We start from the raw sequence: 23,567 nt of genomic DNA on the forward strand, positions 1-23,567 counted from the left end.
TTTAATAATATTGCATCATAATTTACATAATCCATCTCTCTAATGTTGGTTTTATACTATGGAAAATACTGTGATTAACATCTTTATGCACATATCTACATTCACACTTCAGATTTTTTTCCATTATGGCAGGTTCTTTTTTTTTTTTTTTTTTTTGAAGATTTTTCTTTATTTATTCATGAGAGACAGAGAGAGAGAGAGAGAGAGGCAGAGGGAGAAGCAGGCTCCCAAGGAGCAGGGAGCCCGATGTGGGACTCGATCCCAGAACCCTGGGATCATGACCTGAGCCGAAGGCAGACGCTTAACCATCTGAGCCACCCAGGCGCCCTTATGGCAGGTTCTTAAGAGGGAATAACTGCAATGAAAGGGATCAGTATCTTTAAATATTTCAAAATCACTACCAAACTGCTTTCCAGAAAGGTTAGAATACATTTTATTTCCATTGGAAGTATATGAAGGTTTAAGTCTTATAGCACAGACCCATTTCACACCAGCCTTGAGTATTAAAATTTTTAAAAGTCAGTGCTAATTTGATGGGTATGACATGGCATCTCATTGTTTAATTATTTATGGTTTTAACCATTTTTATCAAGTATCACACACAAAAAGTAATGTGCAAAAAACAAATGTACATTTCAATAAATTTTCACAAAACATCCATGCAGCTACTATCTAGTCAAGACACAGAACACTGCCAGCACCCAAAAGTCTCTCTTATGCCCACTATCACGAGCCCTTTTGTCCCCCCATCGTCCTTTTAATACTATGTCATCTTACCTGTTTTTAAACTTTAAATAAATGAAATACGTGATATGTGTTTTGTTTCTTTCACTCAACATTGTGAAATTCATCCTAATTTTTTTTTTGTATATAGCTGTGGTTCATTTATTTTCATTGCTCTATGGTTTTCCACTCCATTTCCATTATGAATACATAATTTATCCATTCTACTACTGATGAACATTTGACCTATATCCAGATTTTAACTACTAATGATAATACTGCTGTGAGAATTCTTGTGCATGACTCTTAATGCACGTGTGCATGCATTTCTGCTGGGTCTACCTAGCAGAGGAATCGCCGGGTCATAAGGTATGTGTACGTTCAACTTTAGAAGATAATGACCAACAGTTTTCCAAAGGGACTTTCCAGCTTACACTTTCAATACTGTTTATATGATGGTGTAATTTACCAAAGCTCATACGCCCATATATTTTCAGTGACAATAGTATAGTTAACAGTAAACTGTGCTTATTCTTTTTTGTCAACACTATGTGTACACAGCATCTACTAGGGTTTCTGTCCTAAAAGAACTCGATCGATCGAGTCAGGGAGAGTGATAGGAAAAGCTACAGTATCTGTGGTATGTGCAACAGTGTAGTGGCTGAACAAGAGGGGGTGTGTGGTTGTCTCTGCTGGGTGAGCGTGGGAAAGCTTCACAGGACAGAAGACAGTCTAGTCTTAGAGGATCAATGTGTCTGCTAGGGGGGAGTTACCCATTCTAAGCAAAGGAAACTGTACAAACAAATGTGTGGCTGCGTATTTAACTTCAGGTATGGCTGGAGCACAGGCAGTTTATGAGGGAATGATGGGAGAGGACATCAGAAAAAGGTACACAGGGCCAGACTGAAGTAATGGGTTCCAAGGGGCTTTGGCAGGCTGTGAAGCAGGAAGGTTTGTATGAGCCAATTTTGTGTTATAGGAGAAATCATTCTGGCGGCAGTGGGAAAGGATTGGAAGGTGGTAATACTGAAAGAGAGATAATTACACTACTTTAGGCAAAAGATCCTGAAGGCTTGGGCAAAGGGATGGGGATAAAGAATAGTGGAAAAGAGGAGATCTAATAAGATGAAATGTGGAATTCACAGGACTTAGAAACTGGATGAGGGAACTGGTGGAGAAAGTCTAGGATGGCACTTATATTTCTGTTTTGAGAAAGGGTGAATGGTGAGGCTAGTAACTCCCCCAGATGGGGAAAATGGGAAGAGATCTAGCAGGTTTAGGGGAAAGATTTTTCTAGGAATCTCTTACAAAAACTTATTTTTTGTTCATAGGTGAGAGGACAGGAAAAACACCCAGCGGTCTTCATGAATGAAGAAGAAAGTTTTAAAATTGTATTTAGAATGCTAAACAGATACATACTTCCATGTCTCATAGAGATGCTAGAGACACTTGAAAGTTTTTGTTTTGTTTGTTTTTTCTAACTTGCTCTCCTTCACTTTTGGTTTTAGTTTCCAACAGCTCTTCATGTGTAGGGAAGCCCTTATGCAAACAAATTCACTACTTTATTGAAGCGCTATATTCATTGCATCTCACATATTTGTAACAGTATAACTGGTACTTATTATTCACTAACCTTTTTGGGAACTATATACATATATTTTCTAATTGTTAGTCATGATCTATACCTCAGGTTGGGTTTTGAGTTTATGACTTTTGTGGGGCAATGTAGAATGATGAGATATAATGGAAGACAGACACATAAATGTTACAAAGAGATGGACTACTTACTTGTCTCTAAGAACAACACCTTCAATACAGGCACCAAAAAGGACAACATTGCTTAAATCTACCATACTGAGAGTCAAGGAAGCTGACCTACAACTCTCTGAGATAGAAAGTAAACACTCAGGATATTTCTTCTATCAGTAAAATGAGGTGCTAGATTCACTAATGTTGTCAATTCTTTCTTGAATTTTAGAGCTGAGGTGGATAGATTATCTGGTGAGAAGTGAGCTGGTAGAAAGCAGGTATCTTTATTAGCAGGATAAAAATATTGATCAGCCTCATTCCACAGATGTGCCTATGACTAAAACTCAGGCTGGATCCATGAAAAGGATACAGACAAAGGAGGTGGTCAGGATGGCAAGGATAGTGCCAATGGGAATAGACTTCTGAGCATCCTTCAGGTCTCCAGATCTGTTTGATCCAGCCATGATACCTTTAGAGGGAAAAAAGAACAAGTTAACTTCTTAGTTCCTGGATACTTTGATATTCATGCGGATACCAAAGATTGGAAGCAAATCTGAAAAGCCTGAGAATATAATTCTGTCTCTTAAGAAAAATCACTCCTTTGGTCTCCTAACTTCTAAAACAGACAACAGCCCTTCTGCTTACCTGTGACAGAGGGGAAGAAGATCCCCACCAGAAGAGTAAAAGAGGTGGTGATGTCAACAAGGACATATTCATGGTTTAAACTGCCTAAGACATCAGAAGATTTGGCTGAGGGCTTTTCAATGATCTCTCCCTTTGGTAGGTAATTACTCCAAAGATTCTCTGCAGTGGGAAGAAAAAGGTATATAAGCAACAGAAGTATGGAAAGAAGATAACTAGGTAATTTTCTACCTAAACAATATTCTAAATCAGATTCCTCATTTATATAGTTTTTAAAGGTATGTTTGCTTCTACATGAACACATATATATCATACAATAAAGAACACATAAATAAAAACCTAATGCTCTTTCTCATCTGATTCAAATGTAATTTGACAGAATGCTTTGGTACATACAAATGCAGTTAAATTTACAAATGCAAATTAGTAGAAGTTAAGTGGACTAAAGATGAATGCTCAGAAAAGCTTATTTTTCTTTTAAATTAGTAATCAGTGCTATTTCTAACACCTTAGTGTAAACTTGCTTACGCACAAAGACATTTGTGGACCAAACATTTAAGATAGAAGTCACTTAAGGCAAGAGTTTCAGAAACTGGGCTGAGCGAGGAAAACAGCATGTGTGGATGTGGTGACACTGCAAGCTCCATCTGGCTGTCACTGTGGGAAGAACACCACAGTCTCACAGTGTAACACACAGGGTACTGTATTACTACATCCGACTTCAAAAAGTGATCTGCCTAGCTCTGCTCTCAAAAGGAGGGAAATTTTATTTTTTAAAAATATTTTATTTATCCATCAGAGAGAGGGAGAGAGAGCGAGCGAGCACGAGCAGGGGGAGCGGCAGGCAAAGGGAGAGGGAGAATCAGGCTCCCCGCTGAGCAAGGAGCCGGATGTGGGGCTCGATCCCAGGACCAAAGGCAGGCGCTTAACGACTGAGCTACCCAGGCGCCCCCAAAGGAGGAATATTTTAGCAGAAAGCGTCACAAGAGAGTTTGAAAAAGGATAAGTTCACTAACAGAAAAGCAGAAAGACGTTGAATGTAGAGGGGGGTGCTGAGCTTAAGGAGGGTAGGGATACTGTGGCAGTGAGACATCGTGGACAATAGAAGACACTACGATTGAAAAGCCTGCTTTCCTGAGCAGATTAAAAAACTTGTTCAAAAACCTCCTGACTTACCTGTAATGACACCACTAGCCAAGCCAGGAATGCCCTGAATTGAAGTGACATTATTATGAATAAAGTATTCATCACAGGTGGCATTGAAAAACTGACTTGAGTTACAGAAGAAGCCCCATAACTTTGACGGTACTGTCATGTTGTTAATTTCTTTGGTCTTAGAGCAAATATCAATGTGTCTTGACGAAAGGGTGCGGTTACCCAGCATGCAGACCCTAAGTGAAAACAGAGAGAAAGATGAAGGGTAAAAAATAAATAAATAAATAAATAAATAAAATTTTAAAAAAGGTAGGTAGGTTAGAAATAGGTTAGTAATGGACAAAACAAAACAAAAAACCCTCATCTCTAAGAGGACGTGAAAGGACCTAATACTTAACTGACTTGTTCTGTAGATGGAGATTTATTTACATTTTCTGCAATTTAATCCTGACAGCCATCTCACAAAATATGCATTAGTATTTCTATGTTGTGGATGGAGGAACTGAAGTTTAGGGCAATAAAGTAGTCTACCCGAGTCATACTGGTAGCAGGGTGATAGAATTCAAACAGAGTAACTGTCTGAAGACACTGTGCTTACTCATCTTCCAAATTTTCTAGATTATTAACCAATTGTTAGGTCTAAAAGCATCCTACAGTCCTTTTGTTCTTTCTAAAAAAAAAAAAAAAAAAAATTCTCCTAATTTTTTGGCCTAGAAAAGCCTATGTTCATAACAACCCCTTTGAAAATGTTATACTCAAGGTCAAATCTTCTGGCTACTGTTTCAAGAAAGACAGCTTGGCTGGAATAAAAAGCACATCCCACTATGGCCTAAGAGAAAACTATTTTTGAATGTAAGCCTAGACCCAGTGGGAGTGAAGGTATTTAAGGATATTACAAATAATAACTGCTGATTTTATTTTTTTCTTTAACCCAGAGCTATAAATATGAACAAAAGAATAATACTCCCACAGTTAAAGTACCTCTCAAGAGGAACAAAGAACTTTTTAAATCTGCAAAAATGACAGCATACATACATAATGAACCATGTACCCATTACTCAGCTTCAACAACTCAATACTGCCCAGTCTTGTTTCATGCATTGCTCTAGCGAATTTGGTCTTGTTCTGCTGGAATATTTTAAAGAAAATACCACATATCATGACCTTTTACCCACCAAAAAAGAGAAGCATCAAAGGAGAACTTCAGGCAAAATGGAATTTCTCAAGTTAAGATATCCAGAATATAGCCTTCAGTACTTTCGGCTAGTCTGCAGTCCCTAAATAAGCAGACTAAAAGTTGATGATGGAATCTATCACTGACATCATTTAGCAAAGAAGAAATACTGGACCAGGAGTTAGGAAATCAAAGCGTTCATATTCTTGTTCTGCCATTAACTAACTTTGGGGCGAGTCATTTAATCTCTATAGATCTGGTTTTTTCATCTCAAAAAAACTATTTTTCTGTAATCAGGTTAAATCGACATAGGAGTGAGGAGTTTGATACCTAGATAATCCAGATGACTTTTTATTTTTTATTTTTATTTTTTAAAAGATTTTATTTATTTGAGAGAGAGAATGAGAGAGAGAGAGCACATGAGAGGGGGGAGGGTCAGAGGGAGAAGCAGACTCCCCGCCGAGCAAGGAGCCCGATGTGGGACTCGATCCTGGGACTCCAGGATCATGACCTGAGCTGAAGGCAGTCGCTTAACCAACTGAGCCACCCAGGTGCCCTCCAGATGACTTTTTAAAGACAATCTCTGTAACAAGATTACAAACACCTCTCAGTGCTAGCTAATCATTATGCCACTAGTCAAACAGAGAACAGGTGACCGGAGAGTCACCTATCTGTACAAATCCATTACTACTTAAAAAAATACACTTTAATGTACCTGCATTACTTATGGTATATCATACAATCTCTATATAGAAATATATATATATGTAAAAATGTGACATTTCTTTCTCTTTATTTTATAACCAGAAAGTCTGCTATGGTATTAACAGCAGGTTAAAAAGTTTAATTAATTACAAATATTTAGGTAGGAATTTAGGTTTCTTTGATTCTCTTGATATTTTATTAATAAGAGGAATCCAACATTTGTACTTTACAAAGCTTGCTGGTAATAACTATACTATCGTAAAGCTCTTCATGAATAGTTGTTCAAATATACACAATCATTATAAGGAGGTTTTGAGAAAAACCTAGTATCTATATCCAAATGATGTTTAGAGCTGCCAGTTCCATGCTTGGGACATAAGGAAGAGGATCAACATGAGAAGTCTGCTGGGAGGCTTCCTGCCTAGATGCTAAATGAGCTCATCCACGAGAGAAATCTCCGGGAGATTGAAACTGTACTTGAAGTGATCACATCACCAGACACTGTCACGGACTACCCAGTAACTGATGGCCGGTCAGAGAGACAGACACGTACGGGAAGTGTGGAGGGGCAAAAGAAGACTTGATGGCTCCAGCATAGATGGCCAAGATGGACACAATGACACAGGCCAGGAAAAGTGAGGCAAATTTGTTCACGTAGCGTACACCGATGAACACCACCAATACCATGAGGACCAAGAAGGCTGTGCCATAGACACGCATGTTATTGAGCATGGCTGCTGATTCCTTGAGTGCATCATCGCTACGAAAGATCGCAGCTCGGGGGACAATATATACCTGTTAAGCAAAAGAAGTAGAAAATGAGGTCATTTCAAAGTCTTCAAGTAAAAGGGTTGTTGTACTTTGCATTTGCTTTCACACAGCAAAGCAAAGCTAAGATAGAAAATGACTGGAGACTTAACCTAATTCCCTCAGAAATTGGGTATCATTTATGTTTTTTTTTTTTAAGGCTACATGCTATTCTGAATACCTACATTTCCAAATAGAAACAGCAAAAAAAAGCATTAGTAATTTATTCAAAGGGTTATATAAAATAATTGTAATGATTATCTTGATTCCTATCTCATTATTCCTACTTACTTATGATTATTTTAAATAGTAAAAAAAATATTCCAATGAATAAAGAAATGAAAAACATTTTATTTCACTGGGATGAAGATATCAAAAAAGATAAAAACTTTTATTTTTTCCGATGCAAGTCTTGCCTTGATCAAGACTTTAACTTCTTGGATGAAGTGGTAGGGTGTTGGTGAATGGGTGGTAGGGAAGCAGTATGCAGGCAAAGGATACTCTCAACCTTTCTGACTTATGTTCACAAGAGGAAGTCAATAACAGGTTAACAGTCAATCACTTGATTGATTCTATAATGGATCTCTCAAAAGTTTTGCTTTCTTTCAAACAACAAAATAAATCCAAATCTCTATCGTTTCTACACTGCAGACCACAATTAAGCTATTACTCACCAGAAAAATTTCAATGGCACCAAGGATATACATGGCAGCTGCAAATGTGGTACCAAGATAAAAGCAGAGGCCAACAGCCCCACCAAACTCTGGGCCCAGTGCTCTGGAAATCATAAAGTATGAGCCCCCAGCTAAAAGACAAAACAGAATGTAAGCAGGATAAAGAAAGTACATCAGTAAGAAGAATGTAAACAAGTCATAAATAAGAAGGATAAATGTTTCAACTTTTTCAAAACTCTGAATGTGATAAAAAGTAGATTTGCTAATGGGAAGTAAAAGATAAAACCTTTATGGTAGAATATGCTGAACATCTAATGCTCCTCATGAAGTAGCACAATTTGTCAGTATTAGTTAGAGAAGCATCAAAGAATATTTACTACAGGCATGAGACAGCCCAATAAAATATATTCTAACTAAAAAGAAGCTAGGAAGGTGATACAAATTAAGGATTCTAGCTTAGAACACAATGAGATTTTTTCCTTTTTCTTTTAACTGAAGTATAGTTGACATAAATGGTATATTAGTTTCAAGTGTACAACATAGTGATTTGACGATTCTGTACATTCTGCACACCACAAAAGTGTAGTTCCATCTGTCACCATACAATGTTATTACAATATTACTGAATGTATTCCCTATTCTGTACTTTTCATCCCTGTGACTTATTTTGTAACTGGAAGTTTGTATTTCTTATTCCCTCTCACCTATTTTGCCCATTCCCCCCATTCCTCTCCTCTCTGACAACCACCAGTTTGTTATTTATGAGTCTGTTTTTTTGTCTGTTTATTTCTTTGGATTCCACATATAAGTAAAATCATATGGTATTTGTCTTTCTCTGTCTGACTTATTTCACTTGCATAAAGTGGATCTCTAGGTCCACCTGTGTTGTCACAAATGACAAGATTTTGTTCTTTTTTATGGTTGAATAATATTCTGGTGAGTGTGTGTGTGTGTCTGTGTGTCTCCACATCTTCTGTATTCATTCATCTACTGATGGGCACTTAGGTTGCTTCCATATCTGGGTTATTGTAAATAATACAGTAAAAACCAGAGGGGTGCATGTATTTTTTTGAATTACTGTTTTTGTGTTCTTCAGATACATACCCAGTAGTGAAATTACTGGACTGTATGGATTTCTATCTTTAATTTTTTGAGGAATCTCCATGCTGTTTTCCAAAGTGGTTATACCAGTTTATATTCCCACCAACAGTGAGTGAGGGTTCCCCTAGTTTACAACATAAAGAGATTTTTAAAGAATGTATTCTAAAGTCAAACAGTGTGAATGTCTATGACCAAGAGACTAAATAGTATTCTAGTCCTCGGAAGTTTGCACTTCTGACTTGATAGCATAAACATACAGTAGTTGTTGACAATCCCTGAAATCCAGCCTACTGACCTGGCACCACTCCATTTGTGGCAATGGCACTCATGGAGATAGCAGTCAACATTGTCTGTAAAGGAAGTGAAGGAGAAGATTGTTACTGTAGTTCTGTACTATTTTCCTGTCTGTGGACCTCAGAGCACTTTCTGAAAAATTAACTCTTCCTACCTTTATGGAGGGAGTTGGCGGCCATTCCTAATATTATGGAAATGAGATGATGTGGTTCAACTCATTGCCCTAGTCACATTACTGTTATCTTGAGTATTCTGTTAAAATGCTTCTATATCATAAGCAGTAGGTTAGTTGCTAGTAGGAGCCACTGATCTCACCCTGGTCTCCTAGTTCACTTGGAAAACAGATTAGAAACTAAGGACTAGCTACAATTACAAGAACAATATTCAGTAAGGAGGGGAACCACTGCAGACTTCTGAAATAATAAAAACCGTATTTTGAAAACATTACCTGGTAGCAGCATAGAATGGACTGCAGATAGGGAGCAGATGAAGGCAGAGTGACTTGTTAGTAGGCTATTATAGTTCAGTGAAAAGTAAGGACTGTAGTGCTAGTAACAGAAATATAAAGGAAGGGTTGTATGTAAGAGATTTCAGAGGGAGACATGATTGACCTTGGTAGCTGATTAGATGTGAGAGGCAATCAAGGAGCCAAACATGGCCCTGAAGTTTTAAGACTAAGAAACAGAAAAAAAAGAAAAAGGTAGTACTATTAATTTTAAGTTATTAATGATACAAACTATGTCTTCTTATCCTGCTTTATATAGCACTCAGCTGAGCATAATGTACCAGGAGGGTATAATAATGATAGTAATTAAAGAGGCCAGAAGTTGAATAAAAAAATAAAAAATTTTAATAATAATCAACTTATAATAAAATTGATAGATGTGGCTGGGACATGTGGATAAGAGGAGTTTAAATTCAAACAAGATCAGAATGTTCTCAGTACAGTGGGGAGAAGACCTGGAAAGCACACCTGAATTTCTGGGGAAGGGGTAACAGATGAGACTTCAAAACAAAACAAATACCCCTCGCCCCAAACAACAATCAGTTTTGTTCCTCAATACTATACTGGAGTAGTACATCATCATTTTCTAACTTTGGTACTATCAAACTCCAATGGTTTGTATTCTGAATTCTTTGAATCAAGGACTACATCTTCCACCTCCTCTAAAAGTCTTCCTTTGTAATTTCTAGTACATCATATTACGCATATAAGCAGCAAAGACTGGACACTAAATAACTGAAAATCTTTCAGAGTTTAATATCAAAATAATGTCTCCTGTTGAGATCATGAGTCTTTCCCGAATAGTCTTTGTGTTATTCTCAATTAAGTCAAGTGCATATAATCTTGAGCTCCTGCAATGTTCCAGGTGATCTCTAAGAGCCAACTGGGGACTTACACAGCAGCAGCAGATAAGGACAATTGCAAAGGCCTGAAGAACTCCAGCTGTGCCCACGACCCACGTAAGGCGTAGAAACAAGATCACTCCAAAAATATTTTGTAGGCATGGGAGGTAGACACCCATGAAAGTACCCATTTGAGGGGTCTGCAAAGAAAGATGTTGACAAAAGAAAAATTACATAGTCATCTAGATGAGATGCTTTTATCCCTTTATTTGTATATAAAAACTTGCTCCCTAACTACCATCTTAACTTACAAAACACATAATTAGTATAATCAATATCTTAAAAGAGGCACATATAAAATCTCCATCTTATAAATGATCACATTATTCCTAGAGCTATACATTTTTACTTTACACAGGTCCCCATATGTTTTTACATGGGCATTTGACCACAAACTTTTAAGTGTACCCCCAACAATTAAAATGTTCTGTTCTTTGCAGCTATTAGCTTTTCCTTTTTTTTTTTTTAAGATTTTTTTATTTATTCATTCGAGACACAGGGATAGAGAGAGAGAGAGGGAACATGAGCAGGGGGAGTGGGAGAGGGAGAAGCAGGCTCCCCGCTGAGCAGGGAGCCCGATGTGGGGCTCGATCCCAGGACCCTGGGCTCATGACCTGAGCTGAAGGCAGACGCTTAACCATCTGAGCCACCCAGGTGCCCCTTTTTTTTAAGATTTTTAAGTAATCTCTACAACCAACGTGGGGCTCGAACTCACAAGCCTGAGATCAAGAGTTGCATGCTCCACTGACTGAGTCAGCTAGGTGCCCCTAGCTTTCCCTTTTCATTTAAAAACTGAATAATGATTTGATGGACTTCCTTCAGAGTTTGGCATAAATCCTCATGGTAGCTGGTAAATGCAGTTGGTAAAATGAAGATCTGAGGATCATTTTATCCCTGAACAACCAGAAAGCTAACTTGTAATATGGTTCCATATTTTCATTTTGAGAAAAACTGAAATTTAGTCTTTGAAAAACCCCATCACTTGACAACAGAGAGATGGCATCAGCAGATGGGTGTGAACCCTCTTCTTCTGAAGTGCTATTCCCTGTCCCTGGAATGCTCTTCTCCCAACTAGGGGGCTCATTGTCTCACATTGGTTAGGCCTCTGCTCAAACATCACCCTGTCAGAAAGGGCCTTCCCTGACCAACCTCTCTACAACAGCAACCCCCTCTGCCCTGGCTCTCCTGCTGGCCAGTTTCAGTGTCTTTATCCTGCCTTTTTAAAAAAAATGAATTAATTATTGAAGTTAACACACAATGTTACATTAGTGTTCAACAAAGTGATCTGACAAGTCTTTGCATATGTTATGCTATGCTCATCACAAGTGTAGCTACCATCTGTCCCTGCTTATATTTTTGTTAGGCCATCGTCAATACGTAATATACAGTTTAACAACTATCTCCTCATACTAGAATTTAGATTGCATGAGAGCAGGACATTGTATGTTCTGTTTTTGCTATGACCTGCCCAGAACAGTGCCTGGCATATATCAAGCATTCAATAGTTACTGAACATAAAGTGATGCCCTGGATATTTCCTCCTTTCTTATATATGGGACTCTTTTTATTTATCCTTGTTATTTGAAGGCCTCACCTTAGTGGGCTTCTTTTTCCCCTCAGTGATGTTCTCTGCCTCTTCATGTTCCTTTGCTCCTTGTGTCAGATTAGTATAATTGGCCATACGGTTGAGGAGAGAAGATACCTTTGGTCTGGTGTCCATTTCTTCCTATAAAGCCAGAGACATGGAAGAAATGAGTAATAAAGAACACTGGAAATAAGCATCAATGTGGCCCTCTACCAGAAAATTGCAAATTAAATGAGAAAATACATCACAGGTAAATATTTTAAGAAAATTTATAAATGAGGTTTTATTCTCCTCCCACATTAAAATATCAATCAGGACTATACAAATCCTTATAAAATTCTTAAGTGAAAAGCTTTATCATTCTTTCTAATGGCTTAACTTTACAGTAAAAATAAAATCACACTGGCACCTACAGACAGCTGTAACCTTGAAAAAAGCATTGATAATATTACCTTTAACTATAGTGCCCTTTTCTTTAGGCTACTAACATTTTTTTTTTTTTTTTTTAAGTGGCTCCACGCCCAGCATGGAGCCCAATGTGGGGCTTGAAATCACAACCCTGAGATCAAGACCTGAGCTGAGGTCAAGAGTCGGATGCTTAACTGACTGAGTCACCCTGGCATCCCTAGGCTAGGCTACTAACATTCTAATAACACTTATGGCTATTATTTATGGCACCAAGCACAGACAGCTCAATAAAAAACTTTTGTGACTGAACTAAATATCTATCTCAGATCTTTTCTTGAAGGAAACTGAAAGAAGATACCATTTAAAAAACAGGTACACTAAGAGAACTGGAACTTGCATCATTGTCCAAAGCCAGACACAAAGGCAGTGCTGGACCAAAGCAGGCTCCTTTCAACTATCCGACTGCAGAGCCCGTCAGAGTCCATATGGTCTTGGGTAAGACATACAGACAGGCCCTCTTAATCTGGCAGCCTATTTCCTACACTGATTTTTCTTTTAGTAGTTCTAAGGTAAATGATGGTCTTCCCAAACACAGAGTTGAAAAATACTCTATTTTATACTTCATAGATAATTCCAATGCAAATATTTAAATCCTAGCTGAATTAGACAGCAAGGTTCTCCATGCCTGTGATGTCAACATTCCTCCTCAATTCACAGAAATCTGATTTAAAGGCTACTTATTAGTTAGTGATAATTAGATTATATAGAGTAAATCAACTACAATGACAAGTTATAGTATTATATTTTAACAAGCAGTTCTTAAAATTATCCAGCCTGTACTGTTTTAAAACTAAATGGGATAGAAAACCGCTATCCTGAAATCTCTGTTCCTGAAATTTCTGCCCTAGATTTCTCCCAAATATTACCTCAAAGAGTGCCAAGTTTTTATCAAAATATTCATCTCCTTCTTCATAATTGGAATTGTTGAGATAAGCATTTCGAGCTTTCTTATGCCCATCATCTGGAAAAGAAAAAAAGGAAATCAAGTTAGTTTCTCATTGGTATTAAAGAAGTATCAGCACCAAATAACTTCATTTGCCTTTTAGAATCCATTTTCATATTCAAATTTTAATCTGAGAGTGGGAGAACTCAAATTAGCCAGGCTTAGAGAATGTGGCTGCCTCCAGAACAGGAGCAAAAATAAATCTAAGAGGTAAACAAGAGGAAGGTTTAACAGTACAAAGACCTCTGGAAACACTATTCTTTTAGGATTCTAGCCTATAGGACTCTACTCTTAAAGTCACTAAAACCTAGAATAAAATTTTTAGCAAGTACTTACTGAGCTATTTTACTTTTGAAATTTAAATTCAATTAACATATAATGTACTATTTGTTTCAGGGGTAGTACTTATTGAGTCCTTACTCAGTGTATCACTGCACACTTTATACACTACTGCTGTTGATAATGGTAGTAAAAGCCCTCTACCTCCAGGTCTGTACAACCTTTTATAAGTGACAGTAGGTAAAAAAAAAAAAAAAAGACTACATTAGGTCATGTAACCAAGCATTATTTTTGTACAAACCCTTGCCACTTTTTTTTTTTTAATGTTGAAAGAGGCACCCCACAAGAATTTGGTGAACCAGATCTGCAGAAAAAATAAGAGACTAGGTTCCCTCAGACAGTAGAGTCTGTGTACTTCCTTAGCTTTGGTTCTTTGTTGTATTAAGAGGTATATATAATTATAATCTGTCAGTCAGAAAAAGATAAATACCATAGGATTTCACTCAAATGGGGAATTTAAGAAACAAAACAAATGAACAAAAGAAAAATAAAGAGAGAGAGGGAGAGGCAAACCAAGAAACAGACTCTTAACCACAGAAAACAAACTGATTGTTACCAGAGGGGAGGTGGGCAGGGGGATGGGTGAAATAGGGGGTGGGGATTAAGGAGGGCACTTGCTTTGATGAGCACGGGGTGATGTATGGAAGTGCTGAATCAAAAACTGTCTCCCTGAAACTAATATTATACTGTATGTTAACTAACTGGAACTTGAATAAGAACTTAAAAAAGAATATACTTAATGAGTACTGAGAAAAAAAAAAGTTATATATAGTTATAATCGCCTTGTAGGAGAGAGAAAATAAAAAATTATGTAAATGTCATTAAGAACTAACACTTTAGGGGCGCCTGGGTGGCTCAGTTGGTTAAGCGTCTGCCTTCAGCTCAGGTCACGATCTCAAGGTCCTGGGATCCAGCCCCACATCGGGCTCCCTGCTCAGTGGGGAGCCTGCTTCTCCCTCTGCCTCTATCTACTGCTCTGCCTACTTGTGCTCTCTGTCAAATAAATAAATAAAAATTAAAAAAAAAAAGAACTAACACTTTAAGTATTCAGGAAATAGATACTAATATAAAAGTTAAAGAAATTAATTTAAAGTCCTATAACCTTAAATACCAGTTTAGGAATAGTCAACAAGCTATCAAAATAACTGGATCACGTCAAAGGACGGAAGGGCCAACCTGATAGGGTCCCCACCAGCTAAAAATGGGATAATACGAACATTAAAAATAAATAATGCATTGAACTGAAATGTAAATATGTGAAATATCCAAAATATTAAAAAAAAAAAACTAGTCACCTTTGCAGAGTTATTAAGGAAACAACGTATTTGAAAAACAATAAATGGAAAGAATCAAGCAATTATCCTGCCTTTCTTGTATCAACTATATTTCAGGGTAACAAGGTAAAAAGGTATATATAATTATACCTTTTTATAGGTATATAAAATATACCCATATATTTTAATAGGTGCCTCTTTCAACATTAAAAAAAAAAGTGGCAAGGGTTTGTACAAAAATAATGCTTGGTTACATGACCTAATGTAGTCTTTTTTTTTTTTTTTTACCTACTCTCACTTACAAAAGGTTGTACAGACCTGGAGGTAGAGGGCTTTTACTACCATTATCAACAGCAATAGTGTATAAAGTGTGCAGTGATACACTGAGTAAGGACTCAATAAGTACTACCCCTGAAACAAATAGTACATTATATGTTAATTGAATTTAAATTTCAAAAGTAAAATAGCTCAGTAAGTACTTGTTAAAAATTTTATTCTAGGTTTTAGTGACTTTAAGAGATTATAATTATATATACCTCAGGTAAAAAGTTAAAGAAAATTTTTTCATTATAGAAACATTCTAGCTAATAAATGTGGAATTTAAGAAACAAAACAAATGAGCATAGGGGGGAAAAAGACAGACAAACCAACAAACAGACTCTCTTGTTTCAAGTTTTTATTTAAAGTCTAGTTAACATATAGTGTAATATTAGTTTCAGGAGAAGTTAGTGATTCATCACTTACATATAACACCCGATGCTCATCACAAGTGCCGTCCTTAATGCCCATCACCCATTTAGCCCATACCCTGCCCACCTCCCTCCTTCTCTATAGGTCAGAGTCTATTTTATGGGTTGCCTGTATTTTTTTTTTCTTTCCCCTATGTTCATGTGTTTTGTTTCTTAAATTCCACATATGAGTGAAATCATATATTTGTCTCTGACTGGCTTATTTCGCTTAGCATAATACATTCTAGCTTCATCCACACTGTAGCAAATGGCAAGCTTCCTTTTTTACAGTTGAGTAATATTCCATTCTGTGTATCATCAGGTGGTGGACACTGGGGCTCTTTCCATAATCTGGCTATTGTTGATAATGCTGCTATAAACACTGGAGTGCAGGTGTCCCTCCGAATCAGTATTTTTGCATCCTTTGGGGTAAATACCTAGCAGTACAATTGCTGGGTTGTAGGGTAATTCTATTTTTAACTTCTTGAAGAACCTCCACACTGTTTTCCTGAGTGGCTGCACCAGTTTGCATTCCCACCAACAGTGTAAGAGGGTTCCCCTTTCTCCACATCCTCGCCAACATCTGCTGTTTCCTGTACTGTTAAATTTAGCCATTCTGACAGGTGTGATATCTCATTGTAGTTTTTTAAATTTGTTTTTCATTTGTTTATTGTTTAACTTAAAAATATTTACTGAGTACTAGAGACAAAGCAGTCAAACAGGATGCTTAAGCCAGTTTTCAAGGACTAGACCAGTTCCCTTTAACTTGACTTCAGAAATTTCTGGCTTAGCTCTATATAGTTTTTTTTAACAGCTTTATTAAAATATAATTTACACATCAAACAATTCATTGATTAAAAGTATACATTATTAGAGTTTTGGGTATATTACATTATTAATTTTTTAAAATGTGGTAAAATCAAACAAAACTTGCAATTTTAACCATTTTTAAATGTACAAATCAGAGGCATTACATTCACGATGTTGTACAACCATCACCACTATCTGTTTTCCAAACTTTTTAACCACCCCACATAAGCTGATTTTTTTTTTTCTTTTTTTTTTTTAAGTAGGTTCCTCACCCAGCATGGAACCCAACTCAGGGCCTGAACTCACAACCATGAGATCAAGACCTGAGCCAAGACCAAGAGCCAGACACTCAACCAACTGAGCCACTGAGGCAGCCCCATCCCCTACATAAACTGATTTTTAAAATATTTCTTTTGAATTGATGGAAAAGTCTTACTCTTCTCAGTTCTACCACCGGACACAATGCCCCTTTTAAGATCCCAATGTGTTCTTCATCCTAACTTTTATTGGAACTCATATCAGTCCTAACACTTGCTATCCCTAAATAAGTTCCTCAATTTCTTCAACACTCATAACTACAACTTTTAGAACAGAGATGCACCCCAGAGAGCTATGCTTTGTCTTCTAAGCTTAACTTCGCTGACTCATTGTAGCTTTGGTTTGTATTTCCCTGATGATGAGTGATGTTGATCATCTTTTCATGTGTCTGTTAGCCATCTGTATGTTTCTTAACTAGAGAGAACAAACTGATGGTCACCAGAGGGGAGGTGGGTAGGGGGATGGGTGAAACAGGTGATGGGGATGAAGAGTACACTTATGATGAGCACGGAGTCATGTACAGAACTGTTGAATTACTATACTGTACACCTGAAACTAATTTAACACTGTATGTTAAATAACTGGAATTTAAACAAAAAAATGTTTAATGCATATGGAATAATTAGGAAAAAAAAATCACCAATTTTCAACTCCCAATGAAATAATGGGTCTAGGCAATCACCATCGATAGTTGCTATAAACCCATTAGATGAAAGGCTGAGATGTAACTTTATAATGGATGGGTCAGGATGATCTGAACTCAATGATCAATCTCAACATCGCTAAAAGTGGACAACAATATAACTGCACAACCTGTGATGTATTCCTACCAAAAGAATGGAAGTTGAATCTAATCAAACCTCTAAATCTGGGGCACCTGGGTGGCTCAGTCGTTAAGCGTCTGCCTTCGGCTCAGGTCATGATCCCAGGGTCCTGGGATCGAGCCCCGCATCGGGCTCCCTGCTCTGCAGGAAGCCTGCCTCTCCCTCTCCCATCCTACCCCCGCTTGAGTTCCCTCTCTTGCTGTGTCTCTCTCTGTCAAATAAATAAATTTAAAAAAATCTTTAAAAAAAAAAAAAAACCTCTAAATCTAACGACCAGTTCACGAAAAACAGAGGAGGAACATGTTAAACACCACCACAAAGATAGTGCAATCATCAAATTCAAAATGTGAGAAATTCTACATGCTAAATAATCTGACTTATTCAACAAATAAATGGCATAAACTAAAAAAGGTGATTTCATAAATTAAGACTCAAAATGATGCATCAACCAAGTGCAAGGTGTGAAACTTGTTAGAATCCTGACTCAAATCAAATGTAAAAAGACAATTCTTTTTTTTTTTTTTTTAATATTTTATTTGACAGAAACACAGCAAGAGAGGGAACACAAACAGGGGAGAGGGAGAAGCAGGCTTCCCGCCGAGTGGGGAGCCCCATGTGGGGCTCGATCCCAGAACCCTGGGAACATGACCTGTGCCGAAGGCAGACGCTTAACGACTGAGCCACCCGGGCGCCTTGTAAAAAGACAATTCTGAGGGGCGCCTGGGTGACTCAGTCGTTAAGCGTCTGCCTTCGGCTCAGGTCATGATCCCAGGATCCTGGGATCGAGCCCCACATCGGGCTCTCCGCTCCGCGGGAGGCCTGCTTCTCCCTCTCCCGCTCCCCCTGCTTGTGTTCCCTCTATGGCTGTGTCTCTCTGTCAAATAAAAAAATAAAATCTTAAAAAAAAAAGACAATTCTGAAAGAGAGAAATTTAAATATAAATTAAAAAAAAAAAGGTAAATAAAATCATGTGATGGAATTTTCTTTAAGATATTCCAGGAAAAAATTAGGTAGGGCTTGAAAACAGATTCTCAACATTGTTAAAACTGAGTGATGGCTTCATGGAGGTTCATTATGCTATTCTATCTGCTTTTCTAGACCTTTGCAAATTTCCACAACAAAAAGTTATTTATTTATTTATTTATTTTTAAAGATTTTATTTATTTATTTGACAGAGAGAGACACAGTGAGAGAGGGAACACAAGCAGGGGGTGTGGGAGAGGGAGAAGCAGGCTTCCCGCTGAGCAGGGAGCCCGATGCGGGGCTCGATCCTAGGACCCTGGGACTATGACCTGAGCCGAAGGCAGACACTTAACGACTGAGCCACTCAGGCGCCCCGATAAAAAGTTATTTAAAAAAAAAAAGGAAAATGTAATTTTTTTCTTCTCTCTACTGGTTCCATAAAATTCTAAAGAGAATGACACAGCTTAAAATTATCACCACTTTGGAGTAATTCATTTATTCAATTAATTCACCAAGCATTTATTAAGTTTGTATACATCGATGTGCTGGGCACTCTAGGTCCTGGGGATATAGCATTAGACAAAGCAGTTAAAGATGTTGCTTTCATTGTGTGTATATGTGTATAATGAAGTCACAGAAGACTGTTAAAAACACATACACACACATACAAAACTAATTTATAGTATTAGCCAATTTCCATGGTGTAAATATTCACACATGCCAATTTTAAACTACTAACAAAATCCAGGCATATACTGTTTACAAGAGACATATAATGACACGTAAAAGCTGAAAGTAAAGAGATCAGGCAAATAGAAACCAAAAAAAAGCTGATATGGTTTTATTATCACCAGATAAATTTTTCTTTAAGGGGAAAACTTTATTTTGGATGAGAGGGTAACCAAATAACAAAAGGGTGAATTCACCAAGAAAGCAGTTTATAATTTTTTTTTTTTTTTTTAGAGAGAGAGAAAAGAACGAGTGCGTGAGACAGGGAGAGGGGCACATGGAGAGGAAGAGGGAGAAACTTAAGCAGGGCTCCATCTCACGACCCTGAGATCATGACCTGAGCCAAAATCGAGAGTCAGACACTTAACCAACTGAGCCACCCAGGCCCCGCAAGAAAGTATTTTAAACATACGTCTATGGTTTAGAGTTATCTTTCGGTATAATAAATTACTCCCAAATTTAGTGGCTTAAACGCACACTTTTATCTCACAGTTTGTGTGGGCTAGCAATATGGGCAAGGCTTAGCTGAGCCCCCTGCTTCAGTCTACGAAGCTCCAATCAAAGCTCTGCCAGGACTATGGTCTCATTTGAAGGCCTGGGGAAGAGCCACCTCCAAGCTCACGGACACAGTTGTTGGCAGGATTCACTTTCTTTCAGGTTGTTGGCCAAGGGCCTCTCTTGGTTCCCTGCCACGTGGGCCTTTCCATAGGACAGTTTTCAGCATGGCAGCTGGATTCCCTCAAAGCAAGTCATCAAAGAGAGCCAGAGAGAGAGTACAAGACAGATGTCACAGTCTTTTTGTGATCTCATTTTGAAAGTGACATTGCTTTTGCCATTTTCTATTAATTAGAAGTCCAGCCCTCACTCAAAGGGCAGAGGCTGTGATCTTGGTCTATAACAAAAGTTGTTAGAATTTAATTGTGAAAAGATAAATTTTTAAATCCTTCCAAATTTAGAAATTAGAGAAAATACACTGCAAAACAAAACAAGGATCAAAGATTAAAATACTTTAAAAAATTAAGTGACAATAAAGATTATCTATTGAAACTTATAGGATTCACCAAAAGTAGCACTTTAATGAAAAGTTGTCTTAAAGTTTTACATTAGCAAAGTAAAAAGAATAAAAATTATTTGAGCTAAGTACCTATTTTAGCAAGTTAGAGAGCAGAATAAACTCTAAGACAGTAGAAAATATGACAATAACTATACAGCTCTCCTTTGGTTCAATGTCCTCTTCTCTCAACTGTCCATTTTTTCCTGGGTCCTTATGTTTTGGGTGGATCTCTTGTAAATAGCAGATAGCTGTATTTTTAAAAATCTGACCATCTGTCTTTTTAATTGTCAAGTTCAGTCCATCAACCATAGCAATTTATATGTTTAGATTGGATTCTACCACTTTAAAATTTCTATTTGGTCTTTTTTCTTTAGGATTCATTCTCATTTCTTCTCTTTGGATTTTTGGTTTGTTTTTCCCTTATTCCATTTGTTCTCTCTCCTCTTTTGGAATTTCCACATTCTATATCTATTCTTTCAGTAGTTACGTTTGAAATTTTACCACATATTTTACTTAAACTGTAGAGGGGTTCCTGGGCGGCTCAGTCGGTTAAGCATCTGCCTTCAGCTCATGTCATGATCCCAGGGTCTTGGGGTCGAGTCCCGCATCGGGCTTCCTGCTCAGCGGGGAGGCTGCTTCTCCCTCCATCCCTATCCCCTGGCTTGTGATCTCTCTCCCCCTCTCTAATAAATAAAATCTTAAAAAACAAAACAAAACAAAAAAAACCCAAACTGTTAAGTGAGTTTAAACAAGTCTGTCATCCTCCCAAACAACAAAGACTTTCGTTCTCTCTCTTCTGATTCACGTATTACTGTTCTGTCCAATATTTCTAGTAGCTTATTTTATTACACAAATAAGACACTAAAAATATTTCATGGAGACAACACTGACTTGGGTGAAGGTCCATGTTTACCATTTTATTTGTTCAATACTTTTGTTGCATTTCAGAGTACTAGTTTTCTGGGATCTTTTCACTTCTACTTGAGGCACCTTCTTGAGAATTCCTTTAGAGGAGAGTTTCTCAAACTCAGCACATAATTATTTGTTGTGGAAGATGTCCAGTGCACTGTTTAAGAGCATCCCTAGCTGTGAGTCACTAGATGCCAGAAGCATCTCCAGTAGTGACAATCAAAGTCTTCAAACATTTCCAAATATCCCCTGGGGGACAAAACTGTCCTCAGTCATAAACCACTAGCTTAGAGCAAGTCTCGTGGTGAAAAGTGTTCTTGGCTTTTATTTAGCAACAACTGTCTGCATTTTGTCCTTATTACTGGGTGGCTCATTTGGTTAAGTGTTTGACTCTTGATTTTGGCCCACGTTATGATCTCAGGGTCGTGAGATCGAGCTCTGTGTTGGGCTCTGTGCTGAGCATGGAGCCTGCTTAAGATTCTCCCTCTCTCTCTGCCCCTCCACTTACATGCTCTCTCTAAAAATATTAAACAGATAGATAGACAGACAGTAGAGCTTTTCAGAAGTCTGGGTCACTACTGTGACCTCAGGAAATCTCAAATGGAATGGAAGTTCTAGTTTCTGAATAGTAAGTTAGTTTTACTCTGCAGGAACTAAGAACCAAATCCATATCCTGGGGCTGTTTTAGGATTATCCAGAATCCTAAAATAATTCCTTTGGAGGATACCTACTGAGACTGGTCTCAATAATGCTATGAATTAAACAGTCCATCAGATCACTATGTTGGTTTTTTAACCTCATTTTACTATCCAGATAATGCTAACATTACTGGGAACTTAACTGGTGTTTCACTGCACAATTCAAACAAAAACTGATATAAGTGCCATTGATTCTACCACAGATTTCAGATTTCCATCTTTTATGGCATACATTTTTTTTTGTAAATAGAAAAATGGTATTTCGAATGTCTTGCTCTTTATACAAACTTTATTGTTGTGGTGCTATTATCTCTACATTGCTGCTTTTGTAATTTGCCACTTATACTACAATTTGGGGCTAAGATAAATCAATCTCAGATTCCTCCCTTAGTCTCCTGATCTAGTCAAATGGTCTTTGCTGGTCTGAGCTAGGAAGGACAAGAGCAGTAAATGTACTTAATTTCCCTTGGCACGTTTGGGCCTGAACTATGTAACTGTGTGAACATGAAAGGTTGTCTCAAATGTTATAAATTATGTTTTTGATTTTACAGTGTTTGAATAAGTAGTCAAGAGTCAGACATTATAACTGCTATATCTAAGTCAATAGCTTATTCTCTTTTTCTTTTATTTGAAGAAACCATGTCATATGTTCAGTAGAGTTTCTGATTTTTTTTAAAGATTTTGAGAGAGAAAGCACAAGTGGCGGAAAGGAGGTAGAGGAAGGGAGAAGCAGGGAGCCCGACAAAGGGCTTGATCCCAGGACCCTGAGATCATAACCTGAGCCGAAGGCAGACGCTTAACCGACTGAGCCACCCAGGCGCCTCTAGAGTTTCTGATTTTAATGATGACATCCATGTAATACTGTTTAAATGCTGTTCTGATTTTTTGTATTTCCTATCTATTGCTAATGAGGTCTAGAGGCTTATCCATATTCAGTATTTTTAGGGGAGAGGTAGGAAAACTCCTTCACAGTGGTATTTTGATCTTCTGTCAAGAGGTACACGTCATCTGATTTTCTTTATTTTTGAGATACTAACAACTGTTGGCGATTAATGACTAAATCCATTAATTTATGAGGGATTACAAAGTGGTGATACTCTTTTCTATTATTCTTCCTTAATTTACTAGCTGAAATACTTTTATAAAGAGACACTCCCTCTAATATACTATTTGGTTACCCATTTGTATAGTTAAAGGTAAGATAAATACTTCATTCTTTCCTTTTATTAACCAATTCTCAGAATAATGAATTGGTTCACTAGAATACTACAGTGGTGACCAATTGGTTCTTTAAAGTATCAATACGAGGGGCGCCTGGGTGGCTCAGTCGTTAAGCGTCTGCCTTCGGCTCAGGTCATGATCGCAGGGTCCTGGGATCGAGTCCCACATCGGGCTCCCTGCTCAGCAGGAAGCCTCCTTCTCCCTCTCCCCCTGCTTGTGTTCCTGCTCTCGCTATGTCTCTCTCTATCAAATAAATAAATAAATAATCTTTAA

The 23,567-nt window shown here is 37.6% G+C and overlaps 1 protein-coding gene across 3 annotated transcripts in view; it reads right to left on the reverse strand.

The window, feature by feature from the left end:
- Positions 1-23,567, reverse strand: part of SLC12A6 (solute carrier family 12 member 6) — an 86,150-nt gene that overhangs the window by 15,009 nt on the left and 47,574 nt on the right. For all 3 annotated transcript variants that reach the window (XM_064570720.1, XM_045900418.3, XM_045900419.3), the window contains 10 exons: positions 13,351-13,445; positions 12,026-12,157; positions 10,425-10,571; positions 9,026-9,080; positions 7,630-7,760; positions 6,702-6,943; positions 4,291-4,505; positions 3,118-3,276; positions 2,843-2,941; positions 2,512-2,569 (listed from right to left, as the gene is read on the reverse strand). In XM_064570720.1, the coding sequence (XP_064426790.1) occupies positions 2,512-2,569; positions 2,843-2,941; positions 3,118-3,276; positions 4,291-4,505; positions 6,702-6,943; positions 7,630-7,760; positions 9,026-9,080; positions 10,425-10,571; positions 12,026-12,157; positions 13,351-13,445 (1,333 nt within the window). The remainder of the gene's footprint in view (positions 1-2,511; positions 2,570-2,842; positions 2,942-3,117; positions 3,277-4,290; positions 4,506-6,701; positions 6,944-7,629; positions 7,761-9,025; positions 9,081-10,424; positions 10,572-12,025; positions 12,158-13,350; positions 13,446-23,567) is intronic.

The sequence above is a fragment of the Mirounga angustirostris genome, unplaced genomic scaffold (assembly GCF_029215605.1).
Source record: "Mirounga angustirostris isolate CCGP_5_RB_7025 unplaced genomic scaffold, mMirAng1.0.hap1 SCAF_9, whole genome shotgun sequence".
In the NCBI taxonomy this organism is placed as follows: Eukaryota; Metazoa; Chordata; class Mammalia; order Carnivora; family Phocidae; genus Mirounga; species Mirounga angustirostris.